The 21,909-nt window shown below is 43.0% G+C and overlaps 1 protein-coding gene across 4 annotated transcripts; it reads left to right on the forward strand.

Annotated features, from left to right (window-relative positions):
- Nucleotides 1–729: 729 nt before the first annotated feature.
- On the forward strand, nucleotides 730–21,870 carry PHKA1 (phosphorylase kinase regulatory subunit alpha 1). Of its 4 annotated transcripts, none has more exons than XR_014543539.1 (31): nucleotides 730–875; nucleotides 2,331–2,489; nucleotides 3,145–3,192; nucleotides 3,402–3,570; nucleotides 3,794–3,876; nucleotides 5,350–5,430; nucleotides 5,523–5,621; nucleotides 6,200–6,346; nucleotides 6,464–6,517; nucleotides 6,669–6,791; nucleotides 6,871–6,966; nucleotides 7,042–7,149; nucleotides 7,226–7,304; nucleotides 8,665–8,799; nucleotides 9,412–9,521; nucleotides 9,792–9,936; nucleotides 14,270–14,348; nucleotides 14,557–14,636; nucleotides 15,036–15,212; nucleotides 15,292–15,374; nucleotides 15,778–15,914; nucleotides 16,230–16,386; nucleotides 16,507–16,586; nucleotides 17,826–17,904; nucleotides 18,119–18,248; nucleotides 19,051–19,152; nucleotides 19,240–19,469; nucleotides 19,853–19,906; nucleotides 20,377–20,577; nucleotides 20,921–21,704; nucleotides 21,768–21,870. XR_014543539.1 is itself a non-coding variant. In XM_083595328.1 (30 exons), exons 1-30 carry the CDS (start codon nucleotides 798–800, stop codon nucleotides 21,092–21,094), a joined length of 3,477 nt encoding a protein of 1,158 aa, XP_083451454.1. In that variant the 5' UTR covers nucleotides 730–797; the 3' UTR covers nucleotides 21,095–21,870. The 4 variants fall into 4 exon arrangements, 2 of the variants coding, with proteins under 2 accessions (XP_083451454.1, XP_083451455.1); XR_014543540.1 differs by having other exon boundaries at nucleotides 734–1,032; XM_083595328.1 differs by having other exon boundaries at nucleotides 20,921–21,870.
- Nucleotides 21,871–21,909: the final 39 nt, after the last annotated feature.

Genomic DNA, 21,909 nt, shown 5'->3' on the forward strand with positions numbered 1-21,909 from the left:
CTATGATGAGATTGCTCCCTAATTGTTTTAATGTTGTATCTTAATCTTTTAAATTGTATTTTCATCAACTTGTTTTTATTATTGGTTGTTAGCCTCCCTGAACCCAGTCTTGGCTGGGGAGGGTGGGGTATAAATAAAAATTTATTAGTAGTAGTAGTATCAGTAAGAAGGAAAGAATAAAAAGAAAACAAAGCAGCAAAAAGAAAAATTGCTTATTAAGAAGAAAGCAATACTAATAATAAAGCAACTTAAGAAGAAAATAATAAAAAGAGGAAGAAAGCGTTATTATGATTGTTTTCTTATAATTATTAGGAAGAAAGCAATAATAACAAATAAAAACTAGTAAGAAAACACGAAGGAGTAGACGCAGTTCCTTCTCTGCCCGCAAGGGGGAACGCCTTTCCCGAAACGCTCCAGGCCAAACCGCTCAGTATAATAGGAGCTATCCGGAGACGCCGGGTGCAGGTCCTGGCAGCGCGCTAGTCCACACTCCGATGACCTTTGCGAGGCGGGGCGGAGGTGAGGATTCGGCGCAGAAGCCCCGCTTCTTCTAGTGGAGCGGCTCCCGGGGATCAGTCTGAGCCCCGCTTTTTTTTTTTGGTAAGGGTTTCGGTCTCTTGGGCTACCGCGCTGCCAGGGTCGGCAAGAGGCGGTTTAACCCCTTTTCTGCTGGGCAGCGTCGTATAGAGCGGGTGGATCGGTAGTTCGGTGTCTGCAGAGGAGGGGTTAAGTAGGCGGGGCCAGGAGAGGTTGGTTACGTTGGCGCACCAGCTGGGCTCCAGAGCAGCTCGAGAGTCATGCGGAGCAGGAGCAATTCTGGGGTCCGCTTGGACGGCTATGCCCGCCTCGTTCAGAAAACGATCCTCGGGCACCAGGTCAGGCAGGCGGAGGTTCAACGGATGGAGCGGAGCGTAGGGTTTGGGGTTTAGGCGGGCAGGTGGGAGTTCAACAGGTGGTGCAGCGAACAGAGCTTTTTTGCATTGAATGCAGGCGTGGAAATGTTCGGCCTGAAAGCCAGCGGAAGTTCAACAGGTGGGTGGGTTTTTTGCAGGCAGGCGGGAGCCCAACAGATGAAGCGGTGGGTGGGGGTTGGAATGGAAATGTCCAGAACGCAGGCAGGCTGAAGTTCAACAGGCGGAACTATGGGTGAGGTTTTTTGCAGTGCATGAAGCCATGGAAATGTTCTGCATGGAGGCAGGCAGAAATTCAACAGGCGGAGCAGCAGATGGGGCATTTTCTAGGACAAGTAGGCAGGTGGGAGTTACAGGTAGAGCAGTGGATGAGGGATTTTTCAGGGTGTGCAGGCAGGTGGGAGTTCAACAAGTGCAGCAACAGATGAGGCTTTTTCAAGTATGGGCAGGCATGGGAATGTTCAGCACACAGGCAGGCAGAAGTTCAAGAGCTGGGGCATTTTCTAGGGTGAGTAGGCAGACGGGAGTTAAACAGGTTTAGCAGTGGATGGGTTTTTTTGCTGGGCGTAAACATATGGAAATGTTCAGTACATATGCAGGTGGAAGTTTAACAGGTGAAGTGGCATATGAGGGCTTTTTCAGGGTCTGCACACAGACGGGAGTTCAACAGGTGGAGTGGCGGACAGAGCTTTTTGCATTGTGTGAGGGCAGGTGGGAGGTCATCCGGTGGAGCAGCGGATGGGGCCTTTTTGCAGGGCGGGAAGACTTTGGAAATGTTCAGCATGCAGGCAGGCGGATGTTCAACAGGCAGAGCAGTGGGTGACAGGTATGGAAATGTTCAGCGTGCAGGCAGATGGGAGTTTGACAGGTGGAGCGGCAGACTAGGGCTTTTTGCAGTGCATGAAGCCATGGAAATGTTCAACAGTCAGACAGAATTTCAGCGGGTGGAGCTGCGGATGGGGCATTTTCAAGGATGAGTAAGCAGGCAGGATTTACAAGTGGAGAGGTGAATGAGGGAAATTTCAGGGTGTGAAGGCAGATGGGAGTTCAACAGGTGGAGAGAAAGATGAGGCTTTGTGCAGGGCTTACAGGCATGGAAATGTTTGGCACGTTCAACAGGCGGAGTGGCAAAGACGGGCTTTTTGCAGGATGGGAAGGCATGGGAATGTTCAGCAGGCAGGCAGGCAGGAGTTCAAGTCAGAGCAGCAGACGGTGGCTTTTTGTACGACGGGCAGGCATGGAAATGTCCGGCACCCAAGCAGTTGAAGTTCAACAGGCGGAGCAGTAGGTTTTTTTTAAGGGTTTGAAGGCATGGAAATGTCTGGTAGGCAGGCAGATATTCAACAGGTGGGGTGCCTGAGGGGGCTTTTTACAGGGTGTGCAAGCAGGCAGGTGTTCAACAGGCCCATCTCTCTGCAGAACCCCGTGACGGGCCTGCTGCCAGCCAGCGCTGACCACCCGGACGCCTGGGTCCGTGACAATGTCTACAGCGTCCTGGCAGTTTGGGCGCTGGGATTGGCTTACCGCAAGAATGCTGACCGCGACGAGGACAAGGCCAAGGCGTATGAGCTGGAGCAGGTAACTAGGGCAAAGTTGGAAAATAATATAAAATAAAATAGGGAGGGAAAGAAATTAAAAGAAAAGAAAAATACAATACAATAAGATAGAATGCAATAACAAAGTGAAAATGAAAATGAAATTACATTAAAATAATATTATCCAAGGCGCTGAGCATATTGCTAGGCTGCCCCCCCCCCCCCGCCCGCTGGCCTGAAGGCTTCCTGGCGGGTGAAGAACTCGCACCCAAAACCCAAAACCCATTCCCCAAAAGACTGGCTTTTCCCTTCCCCCCGACCCTGGGGTGGGGAAGCACCCTTCTTGGGAATCCTCTTTTGGGTCCTCCTTGCTGGCAATACATCTCCTTATCTCGCGCTGTAACCTGAGAGCCGCAGCGCCTCTCAGCCGGGGCAGCTGTTTTCTGCCTGTCCTGACATGACCCCAGGGCAGGGGTGGGAGCGAGATCGAAACCCGATTCCTAGGCCGAATGCCTGAAATGCCAAGTTGAAAAGCAGAGCGGAAAAAACCGAATACAGACAAACAAACTCTATTGGCTGCGGATCTCCAGGTCGGCAATTCGAACCCCTGGCCTCGGGCCTGGGTTGGAGGAGCTTTGGGGTTGTCCGTCCCGAGTTCGAGTTTTGAGTTTACAGCGGCGTTTTTCTTCTCCCCGCAGAGCGTGGTCAAGCTGATGCGAGGCCTGCTGCAGTGCATGATGAGACAGGTAGGGGGTCAGGCTTGATGACCGCTAGGTGTACCTTCCCATGTTTTTGCAACATTTCCCGGATCTGATATTCAGGGTCCGGCTAAATGACCACTGGGGTGTCCCATCCCTCAATTCCCTGCCATTTTATGGACCACACAGGGAGGTTTTTCTAGCATTTCCCAGAGCTGATATTTGGGGTCAGGTTAGATGTCCGATTTTTCTTCCAGGTGGACAAAGTGGAGGCCTTTAAATATACCCAGAGCCCCCGCGATGCTCTGCATGCCAAATTTGCACCCGGAACCTGCGCCACCGTCGTCGGTGACGACCAGTGGGGTCACTTGCAACTGGACGCCACCTCCTTGTACCTCCTAATGCTGGCCCAGATGACGGCATCAGGTGAGATATTTTATTTTATTGTTTTATTTTATTTATTTATTTATTTTATTTTATTCTTTTATTCTTTTATTTTATTCTGTTATTATTCTTTTATTATTATTAGTGTATTATTATTGTTGTTGTTTTGTTTTGTTTTTATTTTATGTTATTCTATTATTATTTTTATTATTATTCTGTTTTTATTATTGTTTTTTTAATTATGCTATTACCTTTCTTTTTGCAGGGCTGCATATCGTCCACAGCCTGGATGAAGTCAACTTCGTGCAAAACCTGGTTTTCTACATAGAAGCAGCGTATAAAACGGCGGTGGGTTGGGGTGGGTGGTGCCGAGTGCAGCCCCTGAGAAAAATAATCACAATAAAAATAGAAACCGATAAGAACCCATTGTGATAAGAACCGTTCAGAATAACAAACCCATAATAGGAATCTGTAAAAATAACAACCCCTAATACTAACCCATAAAAAACATAACAACCATTTATTTATTTATTTATTTACGGCTATTAGCCCATAAAACATAACAACCATGATAATATTAAGTTGTAAGAATAATCCTTAATAAAAATAATAATCCATAAAAATAACCCATAATAACAACCCATAATAAAAATTATAAATAATAATTACCCATTAGAATAAAAGCCCCTAAGAACAACCTATTAGCATAATAAACCATAGTAGGAATCCATGAAAGTAATAACCTTTAATACTAACACATAATAGTAATAATCAGCCATAAGAACAACCCATAAAAATAAATCATAATAAAAATAATAGACCCTTAATCTGAGCCTGTGATCATAATAACTCCTAATAATAACAAGAAAAATAACCCCTAATAAAAATTGTAACCCCTAATAAGAATAATATAAGAAAAATACCTCATAAGAATAATAACCCATATTAGTAATCCATAAAAATAATAACCCCTAGTACTAATCTATAATAAAGATAACCCATAATAACCCATGATAATAATAAGCCATAAGAATAACCCATAAAATAACCAATAAAATAATAAAAATAACCCATAAAATAATAACCCCTAATAATAGCAATAATAATAACCCCTAATAAGAATAATAACCCCACAGAATAAGAAACCCTAAAGAATCACACCTAAGAAGAAGAACCCCTAATAAAAATAATAAAAGCTTGATCCGAACCCATGATTGTAATAAGTCCCTAATAATAGCAATAATAATATCCCCTAAGGAAAACAGTCACGCCTAATAAACCACAATAATAATAACCCCTATGAGTAACAAACCTAAGAAGAATAAACTTACTAAAAAATAAAAAATAAAAAATTATAGGAACCCATGATCGTAATACAGTGGTAGCTCAGGTTAAGAACTTAATTCGTTCTGGAGGTCCGTTCTTAACCTGAAACTGTTCTTAACCTGAAGCACCACTTTAGCTAATGGGGCCTCCCGCTGCCGCCACTGTGCGATTTCTGTTCTCATCCTGAAGCAAAATTCTTAACCTGAGGTACTATTTCTGGGTTAGCGGAGTCTGTAACCTGAAGCGTCTGTAACCCGAGGTACCACTGTAACTCCTAATAATATCAATAATAATAACCCCTAATAAAAATGGTCAACCAAATAAGAATAACAAACCCCTAAGAATAACAAACACCCCTCAGAAGAATTCCTCATAAAAATAATAAGCCCATAATCCGAACTCAGGATCATAATAGCTGCTAGTAATAGCAATAATAAAAACAGTAGCCCCTAATACCCCCAATAATAATAATAACCCATGTTTTTTGTGGGGCAGGATTTCGGGATCTGGGAACGTGGCGACAAGACTAACCGGGGCATCACGGAGCTCAATGCCAGCTCAGTCGGCATGGCCAAGGTGAGGGGCACGGTGCGAGGCGGGATCAGGTGCCCACTCAGGGGTGCCTAAGCATGGGTGCTCATCCATGGGTGCTCTTTCTCCCTCTGCAGGCGGCCCTCGAGGCCTTGGACGAGCTGGACCTCTTCGGGGCCAACGGAAGCCCCCAATCAGTGATCCATGTGTTGTCGGACGAGGTGCAGCACTGCCTGGTACAGACCTGGGTTCGGTGGGGGGTCGAGTTACTGAAATACTTTAATTTCTGAAAATTTTGAAAATTTACAATTTAGAAAATTCCCAAAATTAAAATCCAGAGGGTTCTAGGTAGTCTCCTCCTCAGGGTGTTTGTTTTGAACACAGAGCTTGGAGGGCCACCCGTCCCGGATGCCCAAGACTTTTAAAATTGAAAATTGAAATTGAATAGAAATGGAAATTTTAAATGGACATTGAAACTTTACAATTTTAAATTAACAAGGAAAATGGAACAATTAACAAAAAAATGACATCAAACAAAATTATTAACATTAAAATTTAAAATTAACATTTAAAACTTAAAATTAACATTTTAAATTTAAAATAAAGAAAAAGTAAAATTTAAAATTAACATTAAAAGTTAAAAAATTTTAACTCACTTTCACAATTTGAAATTAGCCTTGAAATTTGGTGGCCCTCGGGTCTCTTCTGGCTCTATGATTGCATCCTGCTTTCCTGGTCTCCCTTTTCTTGAGTGGGTTAGACCAGATGACCCTTCTAGGATGGTGCTCTATGATTCGTCTGCCTCTCCCTGCAGTCTATCCTCCATTCGATGCTGCCGAGGGCGTCGGCTTCCAAGGAGATTGACGCCAGCCTCCTGTCCATCATCTCGTACCCAGCCTTTGCCGTCGAGGACGCTGAGGTGGTGGAGAAAACCAAGCGGGAAATCATCGACAAGCTGCAGGCAAAAAAATTTTCTTTAAAAATTAATCATTTTCTCATTTCTTTTTTAAAAAGTCACATTGGGAAAAATCAGTAAAAATTATTTGTAAAGCAGTTTCCCCTTCCTCCTCTTCCAAAGGGTCGCTACGGTTGTTGCCGGTTCCTCCGCGATGGCTACCGGACTCCCAAAGAGGTGAGTTTTGTTCTGTTCTGTTTTGTTTTGTTATTTTATATGTTTTTCAATTTTAATTTTGTTTCTTTGTTTTTAGTTTTTATTTTATTTGTTCATTTCATTTTTATATTTATTTCTTTACTTTAACTTATTTATTTTCTTATTTTCCCAGGACCCCCAACGCCTCTACTACGAACCCTCCGAGCTGAAGCTTTTTGAGAGTATCGAGTGCGAGTGGCCACTCTTTTGGACCTACCTGCTGATTGACGGAATCTTTCGCGGCAACGACGAGCAGGTTGGGGGGGGCTTTGATGACCCAGGTTGGGTTCAGGGTTCAAATTCCGATTCCCTGTTTGATGCATGTCTGTCCAAAGGTCCGGGAGTACCGGGAAGCCCTGGAAGGCATCCTCATCAAGGGGAAGGACGGGATCCGCTTGATCCCAGAACTCTACAGCGTCCCATCGGACAAGGTGAGCGGTTTTATTTGGGGGGGGTCTGCCGTCTGGGTTCCCATTTCTAGAACCCGCAACCTTCTCTCCCTGCAGGTCGACGAGGAATGCCAAAACCCTCACACGGTGGACCGGGTTCCGATGGGGAAGCTGCCGTTGATGTGGGGCCAGTCCTTGTACATCTTGGGGTGCCTCCTTTCTGAGGTGAGCACCCTTGGGTGCCCGGGGTCCCAGGTTCAGGGTCCTGCTCCGGAATCAAACCCGTCTCCCCCCTCCTTAGGGCTTCCTGGCGCCGGGCGAAATTGATCCTCTCAACCGCCGCTTCTCGACCGTCCCCAAGCCAGACGTGGTGGTCCAAGGTAAGCTCATTCCGGGGGTGTTTTAAAAATAAAATAAAGTTATTTAATAATTTTTTTGATACAAACATCAACCACAAAAGACACATACAACAAAAACCATAATAACAATAATAACACAGTTTGACAATTCAGATTTGGATACATTGATATACCTATGACCACCTTTTTAACAATATTTTCCAGCCTCTCTCTCCTCCCCCTACTTCCCACCACTATCCGCCTTATCGCTTAAATATTCCTTCCAGATTTATTGATATTTATCCATTCTTAATTTGCGCCGACATGCAATTCGTTCGTATGTAGCTAGTCTGTCCATATTATCAATCCATGTGCTCAATGGAATCTTTTTGCGGCTCATCCAATTCATCAAAACAAGTTGTTTTGCTTCTAATATAGCACGGTACATCCATTTTTTTTGACTCCTTGAAATCTCCCACATTTCTGGAATATAATTTAGAATTAAGTTCAGTTCCCCTAAATAACAATTTCTTTTTATTACTCTTGCTATAAATATCCTCACCTCGCACCAAAATGATCTTATCATCGGGCAGTTAATCAACATATGTACTAAGTTCACATTTTTACTCCCACATCTCCAGCAGTTGTCTGCATTTGTTATTTTCTTCTGGTATAGTTTTGCTGGAGTCCAGTGGACTCTGAATATTACTATTTTCTGCTGAGTAAGTCTTAGATCCATGGAGACTATTTCTGTTGACTTGACTCGCATATATCATTTGTTATCTGTACCCCCAACTCTTCACTCCATTTTTGTATATCGTATTCTAAATCATATTTCTTCCTGTTGAGTAGGGTTTTATATAGTGCAAGTGTAGAGCTTTTTGTTTTTGTTGCACAAATTGAATCTTGTAGCTGCATGGGTGTTTCCGATGCTGCTATAGCCAAACTGCCTTTCCAACATATGTTTCAATTGGATGTATTGCCATGGTGTTTCACTGGTTAATCCATACTTTACTTGCAGTCTTATATTCCACAAATTTGTAATTTTCATCAATTAATTGATTCAATGTCAAAATACCTTTTTTCATCCAATTTTGCCAAATTATTACTTGATTTCCAATTTTTAATTTTGGGTTGGCCCATATTGTTAATTTCTCATGTTGATAGGGGTCATCCTTATTATTTTTATTTATATTCATCCAAATTTTTATTGGTGCTTTAATAGTCTCCAGCATAATAGGATATTTCATAAAATTGGAGCCGAGTTTAGTCCGGGAGGCTTTGACGACCCAGGTTGGGCCAGACTTGGATTTGGGGTTTGAATTCTGATTCCTTGATTGACGCCTGTTTTGGGGTTTTCCGGGACCGGAGCGGCTCCAGATTAACTCCGGTTTCCCCACAGTTTGCATCTTGGCCGAGACGGAGGGGATCCAATCGGCTTTGAGGAAGGAGGGGATTGAGGCGGAGACGGTTTCTGGCGTCTGTCCGATCCGGGTGCAACCGGCGAGGATCCTCAGCCATATCTACGCCCGATTAGGTGATGTGGAAGGGGAGCCCAGGTCATTTAGTCTGACCCCAAAAAATTACAAATTGGAGGAACAGTGGAGAAAAGGCATTCGAGTGGGATTATGGGAAATAAAATAAAAATAAAATGAGCAAGATAGAATTGGAAGAGGAGAAAGGGACCCTTGGGTCATTTAGTCTGGCCCCAAAACGTGCGATAATTGATTCCATTTAGAAATAAAGGGGAGGAACGGCAGAGAAAAGGTATTCGAGTGGGATTATGGGAAATAAACATAAAATGAGCAGGATAGAATCAGAAGATATGTGGGACGCCTTTAAGGCAACATCTAAGGTGCGGGTACGAAACCCTATAACATTTCCTTGAATGACATTTTAGGGAAGTTTTAAACAACTGATGCTTTGTTGTTGTTTAGTTGTTTAGTCGTGTCCGACTCTTCGTGACCCCATGGACCAGAGCACGCCAGGCACTCCTGTCTTCCACTGCCTTCCGCTGATGTTTTAATGTATTTCTATTTTCTTTTGTTGGAGTGGCTAGGGAAACCCAGCTAGATGGGTAGGGAGTAAATAATATATTATTATTATTATTATTATTATTATTATTATTATTATTATTATTTCTCCACAGGCCGTAACCAGCACATGACCCTCAGTGGGCGCCCCTTCCGCCACATGGGCGTTCTGGGCACCTCCAAGTTCTACGATATCCGGAGCACCATCTTTGCGTTCACGCCACAGGTGGGAAGTTCCCTGGCTGTCATCCAGTCCAACCCCCTTCAAATTTCTCCCCCCCCCCACAAATTTGGTGAATCAGGAGAACGCCGCCAATTAGTTTATCCTCTTAACAAAAAATCCCCAATTTGATCATAGCTGTTATTTTCCCCTCTGGGGGGAAAGCACCATTTTCCATTCTCCTCTTTCATGGATACAACAATCAAAAAAATGTTTCAATATATCCCCCCTTCCCCTCCCACCCTTGTTTACCCACCTCTCCCTCCCTCCTCACAGTTCCTCGACCAGCAGCAATTCTTCCTGGCGCTCGATAACAAAATGATCGTCGAAATGCTCCGGACGGATCTCTCTTACCTGTGCAGCCGCTGGAGGATGACAGGGCGTCCCACCATCACCTTCCCCATCTCGCACATGATGCTTGGTGTGTCTCATGTGTTTTAAATTTAAAATAAATTTGTAAAAAAATAAATAAATTGAAATTTCAGAAATTTCAATTGAATTTCAGAAATTAAATTTTGGAATTTTCAACTAAATTTCAATTAAATTTCTGACATTTAAAACCCTTTTGAAATTTCAGAACGTTCAATTAAATTGCCTGAATTTTAACAAATCATCTTTTGTACACGTTTCCCTTTTAACAATTTTTAACAACTTTGCTTCAACTTTCATACATATTGCCCTTAACAGCTCAAATTGGATCTTTATTAAAAGTCAGAAGTTTTGGCTTCCTGTTTCCGGCGGTGGGAAATGGCAGATTCCCACACGATCGGACTCCAGCCGTTCCGATAATTCAGGGCTGATATGGGGGTAATTAGCCCTGGCAGCCTCCCCAGGGCAGGGGAGGACTGTTTCGATGACCCGCGGTTTGCCCCACGGCAGGGGCACTGGGTCACGGAGCAAGAGACGGACTGACACTCCTGTGATGCCACCCCATAGCCGGAGGCATCTGTTTGGGAAAATATAAAGATTTGAAAACCAAACAGACACGCTCTGAACTGATGAAGCTGGAAAAAAACCTGCAGTATGTACAGTCTCTGGTGTAAAAGAAGTTCAAAGAGATCCTCATCATGATGTTTGGGATATGGAGGGGCTTGGTATGTTTTTTCTTCTTCTTCTAACATTAACAATTCATTTTGCATGCCAAGCCTCATTAAGAACCTAAATTGCTCTTCAAAAAGTGAGTACAGATGGACTTTTATATGTAATTGGGACCTATTTGCAGCCACTTTTCTTTTAAGATTTGAAATGCCCGTTAAAGGACTTCCTGGAGGCGGCGCCTCCGACAATGGCGGATTCCCTCTAACTCAGAGGGAGACAGCTCCGCGGAAATCGGGTCCTACCGCTGCAGCAAAGCGGGGACCCTTTAAAAACCGCAGGCGGAAGAAGCCTGTGGACCTGGGACTCGGCAGGCACCGTTTGCGCCCCCCCGTTTGGCAAAGGAACCCTATAAAGGGCTCCGGAGGGAGACGGGGGTTGGTGTGGTGCTGAGAGTCAATCGCTATCTCTGCGGAGCAAAGCTGCACAGCTGTTGTCGGAGAGCGCTGTCCTTCTTCCTATGACAATTCGGATTCTAAACAACAACCCGTGAGTAGGACAATTGAAAATTTTGCATTAAAATACAGCCTGGAATTTGACCTGAAACGGGAAGGTGTAAAAAGGAAGTCCACCTCCCGTCCTTTGTATAAAGATCAAAGCAAAGATTTTACAAGCTAAAAGCCGGGAAAACAGATAGCCTGAAGGTTCCTGCACTTTTAACCATCAAAACCCCCCTTGACAGCAGGAGGAAAGGGGGGGAAATTTGACTTTTTAAGCCTGCAGAGAGAAAGTTAAGAAAATAAGTTTCCACTGTCCCTAACCTGGGGACGGAATGACAGGAAAGAAACGGTCGGTGATATTTACAATTTGAAAATAGAAAAATTGATATTTAGAACTGGAAAAGGGAAAAATAATCCCAAAGCTGCTTTCTGCCTGTTTGTTTTATATTGAAAGGAAATAAAGTATCTGGAAATCGAAAGGAATTGTTCCTTGTTGGATACAATTTAAGATGGATGCCAAAAAGTAACTACACCCCCTAGAGGAAACCAGCCAGTGTGTCTGTTTTTCAGTTATAAAGAGAACATTGTATCAGGGAAAATTAGACCATGGGACCAGCTCCCTGACCTTGACAAAAATGAATAGAGAGGAAGTCTTATCTGCTCTGAACAAAATATATGATGGGCTGCGACAGCTGGAGGAGAAAATGAGTTTGATGAATCAAAAGATTCAATACAGCAACTAAAGTTAGTGAAGAGGCGCCTATGGAAAATGCAGCTACAGAAACTGTACAACAGTCTTTGCAGGAGACAGATTCAATAGGGCAACTGCAAGGTCAGAGAAAGATGGATGGGATTGTGAATGTATTTCAAAAGACACAGAGGATGGAATTTGGAGGACACTGGCCAAACTTTGGAGTTAAGAAAATTTTTATCTTTGGTGGGACTGTGAAACGAGTGGAAGATTTTTTTCGGAACAATTACTTTTTGGATTACAAACTGAACACTGGGGAGTGCAACACCGGGGAATTGGACAATTGGAGAAAAGGAAAGGAAGAATGTTACGGTACGGAATCACCTGGTGATTGGACCCTCAAGGAGAAAGAGAAGGAAAGGCGAAAGAACTCAACAGGGACCAAGGATGTATGTAACTACAAACAGGAACAAGAAAACTCGCAGAAGGGGCTTGGAAATGATTTGAGGGCCTCGGACATTAGGACACCTGACTGATATGGATATAATGATATATGGACTGACATTGCTGTGAACCAGGAAAAGGGGCACTGGACTAACCTAGAATGAGAAATGTCTTGTGTAATTAACCTATATTTATGGAATTAGTTCAATACTAATGAAATATTAAAAGATGTTGGAAAGGATGTAATTGGCTTTAGCAAAATTTAGTCTAAATTTTGAAAGTTTAATGATTTGAGGACAAGATAAAATTAATGAAATTAATGAAATCATTGTAAAAAAGAAGTGGTTTGAGTAATAAGGTGAAATAAGAATTGGTAAGAACGGTTTGACTATAAATGAAAATATGAGGATATTATATGGGGATATATAATCAAGGGTAAGATAAGAGGTATGAATTTGCTGAACATATCGTTAATTGGAATACAAAGAGGGAGGTGGGAGGGAGTCAGGAAAATAAGTTAAAAAGGGGAAAATGGTGAGAAATTGAAAAGAGAGATTTTTGATTTTCTTGTTTTTTCTTCTTGTTTTGTTTTTTTCTCTATGTTTTTTCTATGTTTTTTGGGTTGAATTTATTGTTTAAGATTTTGTAATTTTTTTTCCTGTTTTGTTAAAATCCAATAAAATATCATTAAAAAAAAATATGAAATGCCCGTTAAAGACGAAAACAAAGAACAAAATGGCGTCTACCCACTACGCACTTATGGAATATCTGAAATACCTCCCTGATTAAGAGAAACAGGAGCTAACTGATGGTTGGTCATAAAGACTGGAAACAATATTATATATACAACTGTTTGCAAAAAGAAGTTTTTTATTATGAGCAAGAGAAAGGGCTAAATAGATGTCTGGCAGCCCCCCTCTAGGGCCCGGAGAGGGGACTGGGTGGATTCCAAAGGCCAATTGTTAACTGTCTGATATATGGCTACATTGCAAACAGTCTGCTTAAGAATAAATCAACAAGGAGTTTTAGAAGGAGGTTTCTCTCTGTTTCTTTGATAACAGCTTGACGGGAAAGATTAACAATTTGGGAGCTGCCAAAATAACAATTCTCAAAGTGTCTGGAATGGATGCAATTAAATGAAGCGGTGCGATGAAAAACAAAAACAGCTGAAAGAGTATAATATACGGACAAATCTGCACTCCATAGAAAAAAAAGTGTCTGTTTTCTGACATGAATGAGGATCACAGAGCCAGAGACAAAACGTGGAGGATAAAATCGCGATATGGAATTATGAAAACCACTGATGATGATGAGAGGCAGGACTATGCTGCTGAAAACGCTTCAGAATTCAGACCGTGGGAAGCCAAAACAAAAAATTATTACAATTTGGAAGACAATTGGAAATTTTTTATTTTAGTTTTTTGGGTTTTTTGGATTGGATTTGATATGTTAATTGGATGTTCTTATTGGAAAATTAATAAACGCTTAAAAAAAAAGTTAGAAATTTTAAGAAATTCACTTCAACTTTGATACGTATTTCCCTTAACAGCTTGACTTTAATTCGTATTACATTTCAGAAATTTTAACAAATCAACACATCTTTCCCTTAATCTTTTGACTTCCATATTTTTTGAAATTTCAATTTCAGGAATTTATTAAATGTTATAAATCTTAACAAATTCAGCTTTAGTCCGCGTTTCCCTTAACAGTTTGTCTTGAATTTTTATGACATTTCAGAAATGTTAACAAATCAATGCGCATTTCTCTTTACTTTTGGACCTATTTTTTTTTTACGTTTCAGGAATTTAAATTTCAAAAATTTATTAAATATCATACTTTTTAACAAATTAACTTGAACTTTCCTTCAACTTTCTTTCAACCTGTTGACTTCCTTTAAAAAATATAATTCAGAAATTCCACTGAATTTCAGGGATTGATTTGACTTGAATTTTCATGGCTATCCTTTTAAGCTGCTTATTTCGATCTCGTTCTTCTCTCTTCTATTCTGATGGCTGCCTTTTCCCATCCTAACTTCTCTCTCCTTCCCTTTCTTCCCTTTTCATTCCTTTCTTCCGCCTGGCCAGATGACAGTGGTGATGGCATCCACCCGGCCATTTTGGCCATGCTGCGGAAATTGCAGGACGGATATTTCGGAGGAGCGAGGTGAGGATTGCAGGAATCGTTTAATGCTGTCAGATGGGAGGCATCAAAATAGTTAAATTATTATTATCGTTATCGTTATCAGCCCAACAGAAGAATCTGGCTCTGGGTTGATTTATCTATGGGAAGCTTTTGCCAGGATTTCATTCTTAGGATGGTCGATTTCGGAGGGATCCCTCGGGGGTCACCTATGATTCTCTGATCCTTGCAGGATCCAGACCGGTCGCCTGTTGGACTTCCTCACCACCTCGTGCCACTCCCATCTGAGTTTCATGGACGCTGGGCCGGATGGTAAGCCCTTGGTGTGTTCCCATGCCGCAGCTTTTTTGAAGCCATCCTGGCTTGTGATTCGAACCCGGAACGATCAGAGGGCATTGGTGGCTTGAACCCGGAACATACCCTCCGGACGTCCCTCTTTGCAATCGCTGGCTCGGACTGGAGATGAACCTTATCGTTCTGATCACAGCCTTAAAAGCATCCCAGTCGGAGTGCTGTCCCATGTCATCAGAGATAAGCCGGAGGGGATAGAATAGGACATCCCCATTTTTGGCAAAGGGTTCAAATCCAGACCTTCTGGGCTACACAGACGCTGCCTTAAAGGCGTCCCAGATCCCATCGGAGAGATGTCAGAAGGGATGGTAGGATGTCCCCTCTTTTCACAGAGAAACATCACCCCTCTCTCTTTTCCAGCGGACATCTGCGACGAGGTGGCCCAATACCTGGACCATCTCCTCCACCAGGCGGCTCCCAAGGCCCACCTCCCGCCTGTGGCTCAGAAAGCCGGCTTGCACCGCTTCCGGGCGGCGGTGCGCACCACCCAGGACTTGGTGTCTCTGCGGTCGAAGGCGAAGGAGCTCCACGTGGAGAGTAAGTATGGCCTCCCAGAAGCGGGTCAGACTGGATGACCTCTGGGTTCCAGCCCAACCGTTCCACCTTCTCCTTGCAGACGTCGACATGTACATCCCTTCCAGCCTCTTCCAGGAGTCACGCCACTCAGTCCACCTTCTGGGGTTGCCGCCAGATGGCAAGGTGAGTAGCCAGTTCTGATTGGGTTTGGGGGCAGGAAAAGCCATGCAAGAGGGAGAGCTTTTCAATTCTGCAGAAAACACTCGTTTCTCAAAGCCAACCCATAGAAGGTAAAAACCCCTTTTCCCCTCCCTTTCTTTAAAGCCACATAAGAGGGAGGGCTTTCCCCTCCTGCCAGAACCTCCCATTTCTTGAAGCCCATTGGGAGCAAGGCTTTTCCCTCGCAATGCCAAACTCTCATTTCTCAAAGCCAAGCCAGAGGGAAGGTTTCTTTCTTTCCCTTTTTTTAAAGCTACATAAGAGGGAGGGCATTTTCCCATTCCATTTTGAGACCCCTCGTAGTGGGTTTTGCTGGGTGACATTTGGGGTGCCTCCTCACTCAACCAGCCTCCCTCCCTGCCCCCAGACGTCTTTCCCCGCCGAGGCAGACCTCCCAAAAGATGCCGACGGGAACGTGGACTGCCGGTCATTGGTGGATCAGCTCCGGGCTTGCGCCACCCTGCAGGATCAGGCCAACTGCCTATCCATATTGTACAGCCTCAAGTAGGAACTAAAGTTTTCTTCCATTGGTGTTTCCTTCATGAGAACTTCGGGCCTCGGTGAATTGATTAAATCTGTATATCGCCCTGCGTTGCGGGGAGTTAGACTGGATGACCCCGGGTCCTTTCCCTGGGACTTAAGAGCACTTGCACAGGATCCCTTCTCTCTTCCCTCCTTCCTTATTTTATGTTATTGTTTTCCATAATCTTTCCCATAATCCCACTCAAATGCTATTTCTCTGCCATTATTGGCTTTTAAGATGGTGTTGGACTGGATGACCTTCTGGGGTCCCCTTCCGACTTGGACACTTCCTTTTAGGGGTCCCGATTGGGAGACGGAGCTATATGGTGAGGCGGGAGCCACCGTGGGTGACCTCCTCACGGAGCTGTATTCGAAAGCTGGCACTGCTCGGCAGTGGGGCTTGATCCGCTACATTTCCGGTGTCCTGAGAAAGAAGGCGGAAGCTTTGGATGAGGTTGGGATATTTTGAAAAATTTTAAAATTTTGAAGAAAAAATAGGGTTCTGGGCAGCCTCCTTTTGGGAAGAGTTCAAGGGGGTCAGTGTAGATGAGAAGGTACCCTTCTCTCTCCCCAGGCCTGTACCAGCCTCCTGTCACACCAGAAGCACCTCACCGTGGGTCTCCCCCCGGAGCCTCGCGAACGGACCATCTCTGCGTGAGTTTTTGGGGTCCCCACTCGATTCCGGCACTGGGCTATCCCAACAGGGAAGGCAATCGGGGGGCAGTCCTAACCGGGGAGATAATCGGGGGCAAAATGGGGGTATCTGGACCTCCAGAAGGGGTCAAACCCATGTCTCTTGCACCAGGGGCACGTTGGCCTTAGTCCCAGTATCCTTACTGGGAGCTGGAGGATGGGCTCAGTTTTAATCTCCTAGGTTAATCAATCAATCAATTAATTAATTTGATTTTCTTGCATTCTCGTTGTACAAAAGTCATCTCTCCTTTCAGAGACTTAATTTAATTTAATTTAATTTAACTTAAAGCTTTTTAATTTGCTGGTACAGGCCAACTGAAAATGGGCCATGACAGATAGAATACTAAAGGTATGAATTTATTGTTATTACTGATTGAATTTTTCAATTTAATATTAATTTTAAATTATAAATTATTGTCAGTTTTTTCATTTTCATTTTAATTGATTTAAATTTAATGCTAATTTTGTTTTAAAATTTAAAATTATTTTTAGGCTTAATTTACTAATAAAATTTCTAAATTTAAGTACAATCCAAATTCAATTGCTTAAAATTTTTAAATTTTAATAATAATAATAAAAAAAATTATTTATACCCCGCCCTCCCCAGCCAAGGCCAGGCTCAGAGCGGCTTACAAGCAATAATAAAAACAAGTTGAATGATTACAACTTAAAAACAAAATGATTATTATTGAATGTTTACATTTACATTTAACTTGAATTTAAATTCTACATTTAAATTTTCAAATTAAAGTGGTTAGGTATTAAATATTTAAATTCAATTTCAGATTTAAATTAAATGTAAGCTTAAATTTTTTGACTTACCATAATGCCTTATTTTTAAAATTTAAATATTTACTTTCCACAAATTTAAATCATTTAAATTAAATAAATTTTTTTAGATTCGCCAATTTAAGTTCAGATTTAAATTAAATGTAAGCTTAAAATTTTTAACTTAGTATTATCACTTTTTTTTAATTATTCTTAATTTCCGCAAATCCAAATTATTTAAATTTAAATTATGATCCTTATTAAATTTGTCATCGAAATGTTGCGTAAAAATACAAAACAGTTGGTAGAGCTGGCGACTCTCGATCCCAGTGTCCTGGATTCAATTTTCATGTCTGGTGAGACATTATTGCCTTCATCGGGGTCAGACTAGATGACTCTCGGCTTCCCAACTCAGCTGTTTTTCCCTGCCAGCCCCCTTCCGTATGAGGAGCTCACGCGCCTGATTGAGGATGCCAGTGAGGGGAACCTTAGCGTCTGCATCTTGACCCAGGTGAGTGCTGGGTGCTGGGGAGAACAGTAGCGGGGACCCCGTTTTCCAGGAACTCTGGGCACCCGACTTTCCCGGGAACAGTGGTTTGTTCCCTGGAAATTTGCTCCCTGGGAACCATAGTCCTCCAGGAGTCGTAGTTCATTCCCTGGAGATTTACTCTCCAGGAACTGTAATCCTCTGGGAGTCGTAGTTTCTCCCTCTCTTCTGGTTCCAGGAAATTATGGTTTACCTGGCCATGTACATCCGGACGCAGCCGGCCCTCTTTTCCGAAATGTTCCGCCTCCGCATTGGGCTCATCATCCAGGTGATGGCGACTGAGCTGGCGCAGTCGCTGTCGTGCTCAGGTAGGCAGGAGCCTAGTCACAAGGCCACCAATTCCATAAAATAGGCGAAATTGTCCCATATAATAGGAGAAATACGGTATTTTTCTCATATAATGGATATACGGCATTGTGCCGTATAATAGGAGAAATACAGTATACCCCCTCCCTCGCATAACAGCAGATGTAGGGGATTGCTCCGTATAATAGGAGAAATACCATATTTTCCCCATATAATAGCAGATATATGGCATTGTCTTTCTCTTTCTTTGTCTGCTTCTTTCTCTTCTTCCCACCTTTGCTTCTTTTTCTTTCTTTCTCTTTTTTCTTTCTTTATATTCATTCCTTCTTTCTGCTTTCTGTTCTTCCTTTCTCTTTCTGCTCTTTCTGCCTTTCCATTTTCCTTCTTCCTCTGCTTTGTCTTCTTCCTTCCTTCCTCTCCTCTCTCATTCCTTCCTTTCCCTTCTTTCCTTCCTTCCTCTACTTTCTCTTCTTTCTCTTCTTTATCTCTTTCTTTCTCTTTTTTATGTTTTTTCTTTCTCTGCATTCTCCTTTCTTCCTTTCTCATTCTTCCTTTCTTTGCTTTTTATTTATTCCTCTCTTCTTTCATTCTTCTTTCTCTTCCTTCTTCCTTTCTCTTCATTCTTTGTTCTTTCTTCTTCCTACCTTTCTCTGCATTTTCTTGTTGCTTTCTCCTCTTTCTTTCTCTTCCTTTCTCTGCTTTCTTTGCTTGCTCTTCTTTATTTTCTTTCATTCTCTGCTTCTTCTGCCTTCCTTTCCCTCTTCCCTTCTTTCTTCCTTTCCCCTCTCCCTCCCTATTTCCCAGCCGACGAAGCCACGCAGACCTTGTTGAACCTCAGCCCATCAGACGTCAAAAGCCTTCTGCACCACATTCTGAGCGGAAAGGAATTTGGCGTCGAGCGCAGCGGTCAGTCCTTGCAGGGTCAGACTAGATTACTCTGGGGGCTCCCTTCCACCCCGATCCAGCACTGAGAACCCCGCTGTCTCCCTGCAGTGCGTACCGCTGACTCGGCACCAGGTGTCTCCATCCGCGAAATGGCTGGTGCCACCAAAACAGAGCGTGCCGGAATCGCCCAGCTCCGGAGCGAGATCCAGCAGGGGGGTGATTGGCGCCCCACCAAGGAGACGCGTCAAGGCGGGTGGCGACGGCGACGGCGTCTCGATGGCGCCCTCAACCGGGTGCCAGTGGGCTTCTATCCGAAGGTGTGGAAGGTCCTGCAGAAGGTGAGTGCCAAATCTGGTGTGACTCCAGAACAGGATCGAATCTCCCAGATTTGAGTTTTATGAGGCCAAATATGGAGTGAATGCGAATCTCCTGCGTTTGGATCTGAAGTGTGCAAGGTCGAATCTGGTGTGTGTGCAAATCTGAGCATGACTCCGGAGCAGGCACACATCTGAGTATGAATCCAAAGTGTGCCAGGACGAATCTGGAGTGAATGCGGATCTCCTGAATTCGGATCCTAAGTGCATGAGGCTGAATCTGGTGCATGCGCTAGTCTCTTTGAGTCTGAATCTAGAGTGAGCACAAATCTGAGTGTGACTCTGGAGCAGGTCCTGGGTGCAAATTTGTCAAGAGGGTGACTCCATTTCCACTCTTTTCTTCCTAGTGCCATGGTCTATCCATCGGTGGCTTTGTCCTCCCGTCTTCCGCCACCCAAGAGGTAATGGCAACTCGGTTTCCCTACTGGCACATAATAATAATACTACTTATGATGATGATGATGATGATGATGATGATGATGATAGAAAGATGGAAACAGGGAGAGGCAGAGAAATTGAAAGACAGATAAAGAGAGAGAGGGAAAGATGGAGACATAGAGAGATGGAGAGATTGAAAGAGAGAGAAAGAAAGATGGAAAGATTGAGAGAGGTTGAAAGAGAGTGAGAAAGAAAGAAAAAGAAGGAAAGAGGTAAGAGATAAGAGGGAGAGAAAGAGGGAGACAGATGGTGATGTAGAGAGAGAGAGACATCAAGAGAGAGATGGAGAGATTGAAACAGAATTTAAAAAAGAGGGATCAAAACAGAGATGGAAAGAGCAAGAACGAGAGAGAGGAGAGTCTCCCCTGGTTTCTTTACCGTTTCCCGCTGGACACGGGTTCAAATCCTGACGCCCATTTTCCATTTTTGACAGATGACACCGGGTGAGATCAAGTTTGCCGTTGGCGTCGAGTCGGCGCTGAACAAGATCCCGCAGCCAGAATACCGGCAGCTCTGCGTGGAAACCATCTGGGTGTTGACCCTGTTGGCTGAGGTCGACTTTGATGGAGCTGGGAGGCTTGTCAGCATCGATGACATCATCAAGATGGCGGACGAAGCGTTCCGCCAGGAGCAGGTGAATGCGGGCACCCTTGGGTGGGGCAGTTGATTGATCACCCAAGCCCCACAGCACCATTCCCAGGGAAACAGAGCAGCATTGCTTGCAAAATTGGTGTTAGAAGTGGGATCACGGCGCCGAACGGCGACATCTCACCCGTATTTTTGGCCGATTGTCTTTATGGATTTTCTGCACCTGTTTGGGATGATTTATTGATCGATCACCCGGCCCTACAGCATAGTTCCTGGGGAAACGGAGCAGCTAAGCTAGTGACATTGGTGTCAAAAATGAAATAATGGCACCGATTTCTGCTCTCTGGCCTTGACTTTGTCTCCTCTTTCCTTTTTTTCACCAAATGCAGAAAGTCCTGGGTGCGGATGACGCCATGCTGGAGAGGGACCCTGCCACAGGCATCTGCACCTTGCTTTATGACAGCGCCCCCAGCGGGCGCTTTGGCACCATGACTTACCTGTCCAAAGTGGCCATCACCTACCTGCAGGAGTTCCTCCCCGAAGCCGGCTGCAGCATGCAGTAGCCAAGAACGAACAAATCTCTCAATAGTCTTTCTATCTTGCCTTTGCCTTGCAAATTATATGCAAATTAGGTTTCCCAACACAATTAAAGGGAGTTTTTTATTAAGGGAGGGAAGATTTTTCAAGGCTGTGTGGCGTTGGAAGGCTTGAAATTATGAAAAGTATGGTTTTAATTGTTGAATTTTAAAAATCATTTATCCGGTAATCATTTCAATGATTTTTAAATTTAACAATCATTTAATCATTTCAATTATCAATTTAAAAATGATTTAATCATTTCAGTGTTTGTTAAATTTAAAAATTATGTAATCATTTCTATAATTTTAAAATTTAAAGATTATTTAATAATTTAAAAAATTTAAATAAATGCATGGGTTTTTAATTTTTTTAATTACATAAATCCTTTAATTATTCAAAGTATTTAATCATTTTAATAATTCTTAAACATAATAATTTAAATGATTATTAAAAATCAAAAATACCATGCGCCAAGGAAGGTGATGGAAAGCCCCAAATAAAATGTATTCCTTTCCTTTTGGTTTTGAAATGATTTTGATAACTTCTATAAAAGGTCCTTTTTATGTTGGAAATGATGATTTTGTAGATTGAAACGCCTTAATTCCGTTTTCCGATCTGAAATTATTTTGTTTTTGAAACAATTTTGGCGATCAAAAGTTTCCCAATAAATGCCTTAATTTTGTTTTCTGATTTGAAATGATTTTGGTTTTGAAATGATTTTGGCGATCAAAAGTCTCAAATAAAATGCCTTAATTTCGTTTTTTGATTTGAAATGATTTTGCTTTCAAAACGATTTGGG

Source organism: Podarcis filfolensis (assembly GCF_964270895.1).
Source record: "Podarcis filfolensis genome assembly, chromosome: Z".
In the NCBI taxonomy this organism is placed as follows: Eukaryota; Metazoa; Chordata; class Lepidosauria; order Squamata; family Lacertidae; genus Podarcis; species Podarcis filfolensis.

Bases quoted from the DNA above. Each gene is read 5' to 3' on its own strand.
- PHKA1 (XM_083595328.1), top strand. From the start codon at position 798: ATGCGGAGCAGGAGCAATTCTGGGGTCCGCTTGGACGGCTATGCCCGC. The intron at 14,349-14,556 runs GTGAGGATTGCA...TGATCCTTGCAG, and splicing joins GGATATTTCGGAGGAGCGAG to GATCCAGACCGGTCGCCTGT. The intron at 20,578-20,920 runs GTGAATGCGGGC...CACCAAATGCAG, and splicing joins AAGCGTTCCGCCAGGAGCAG to AAAGTCCTGGGTGCGGATGA.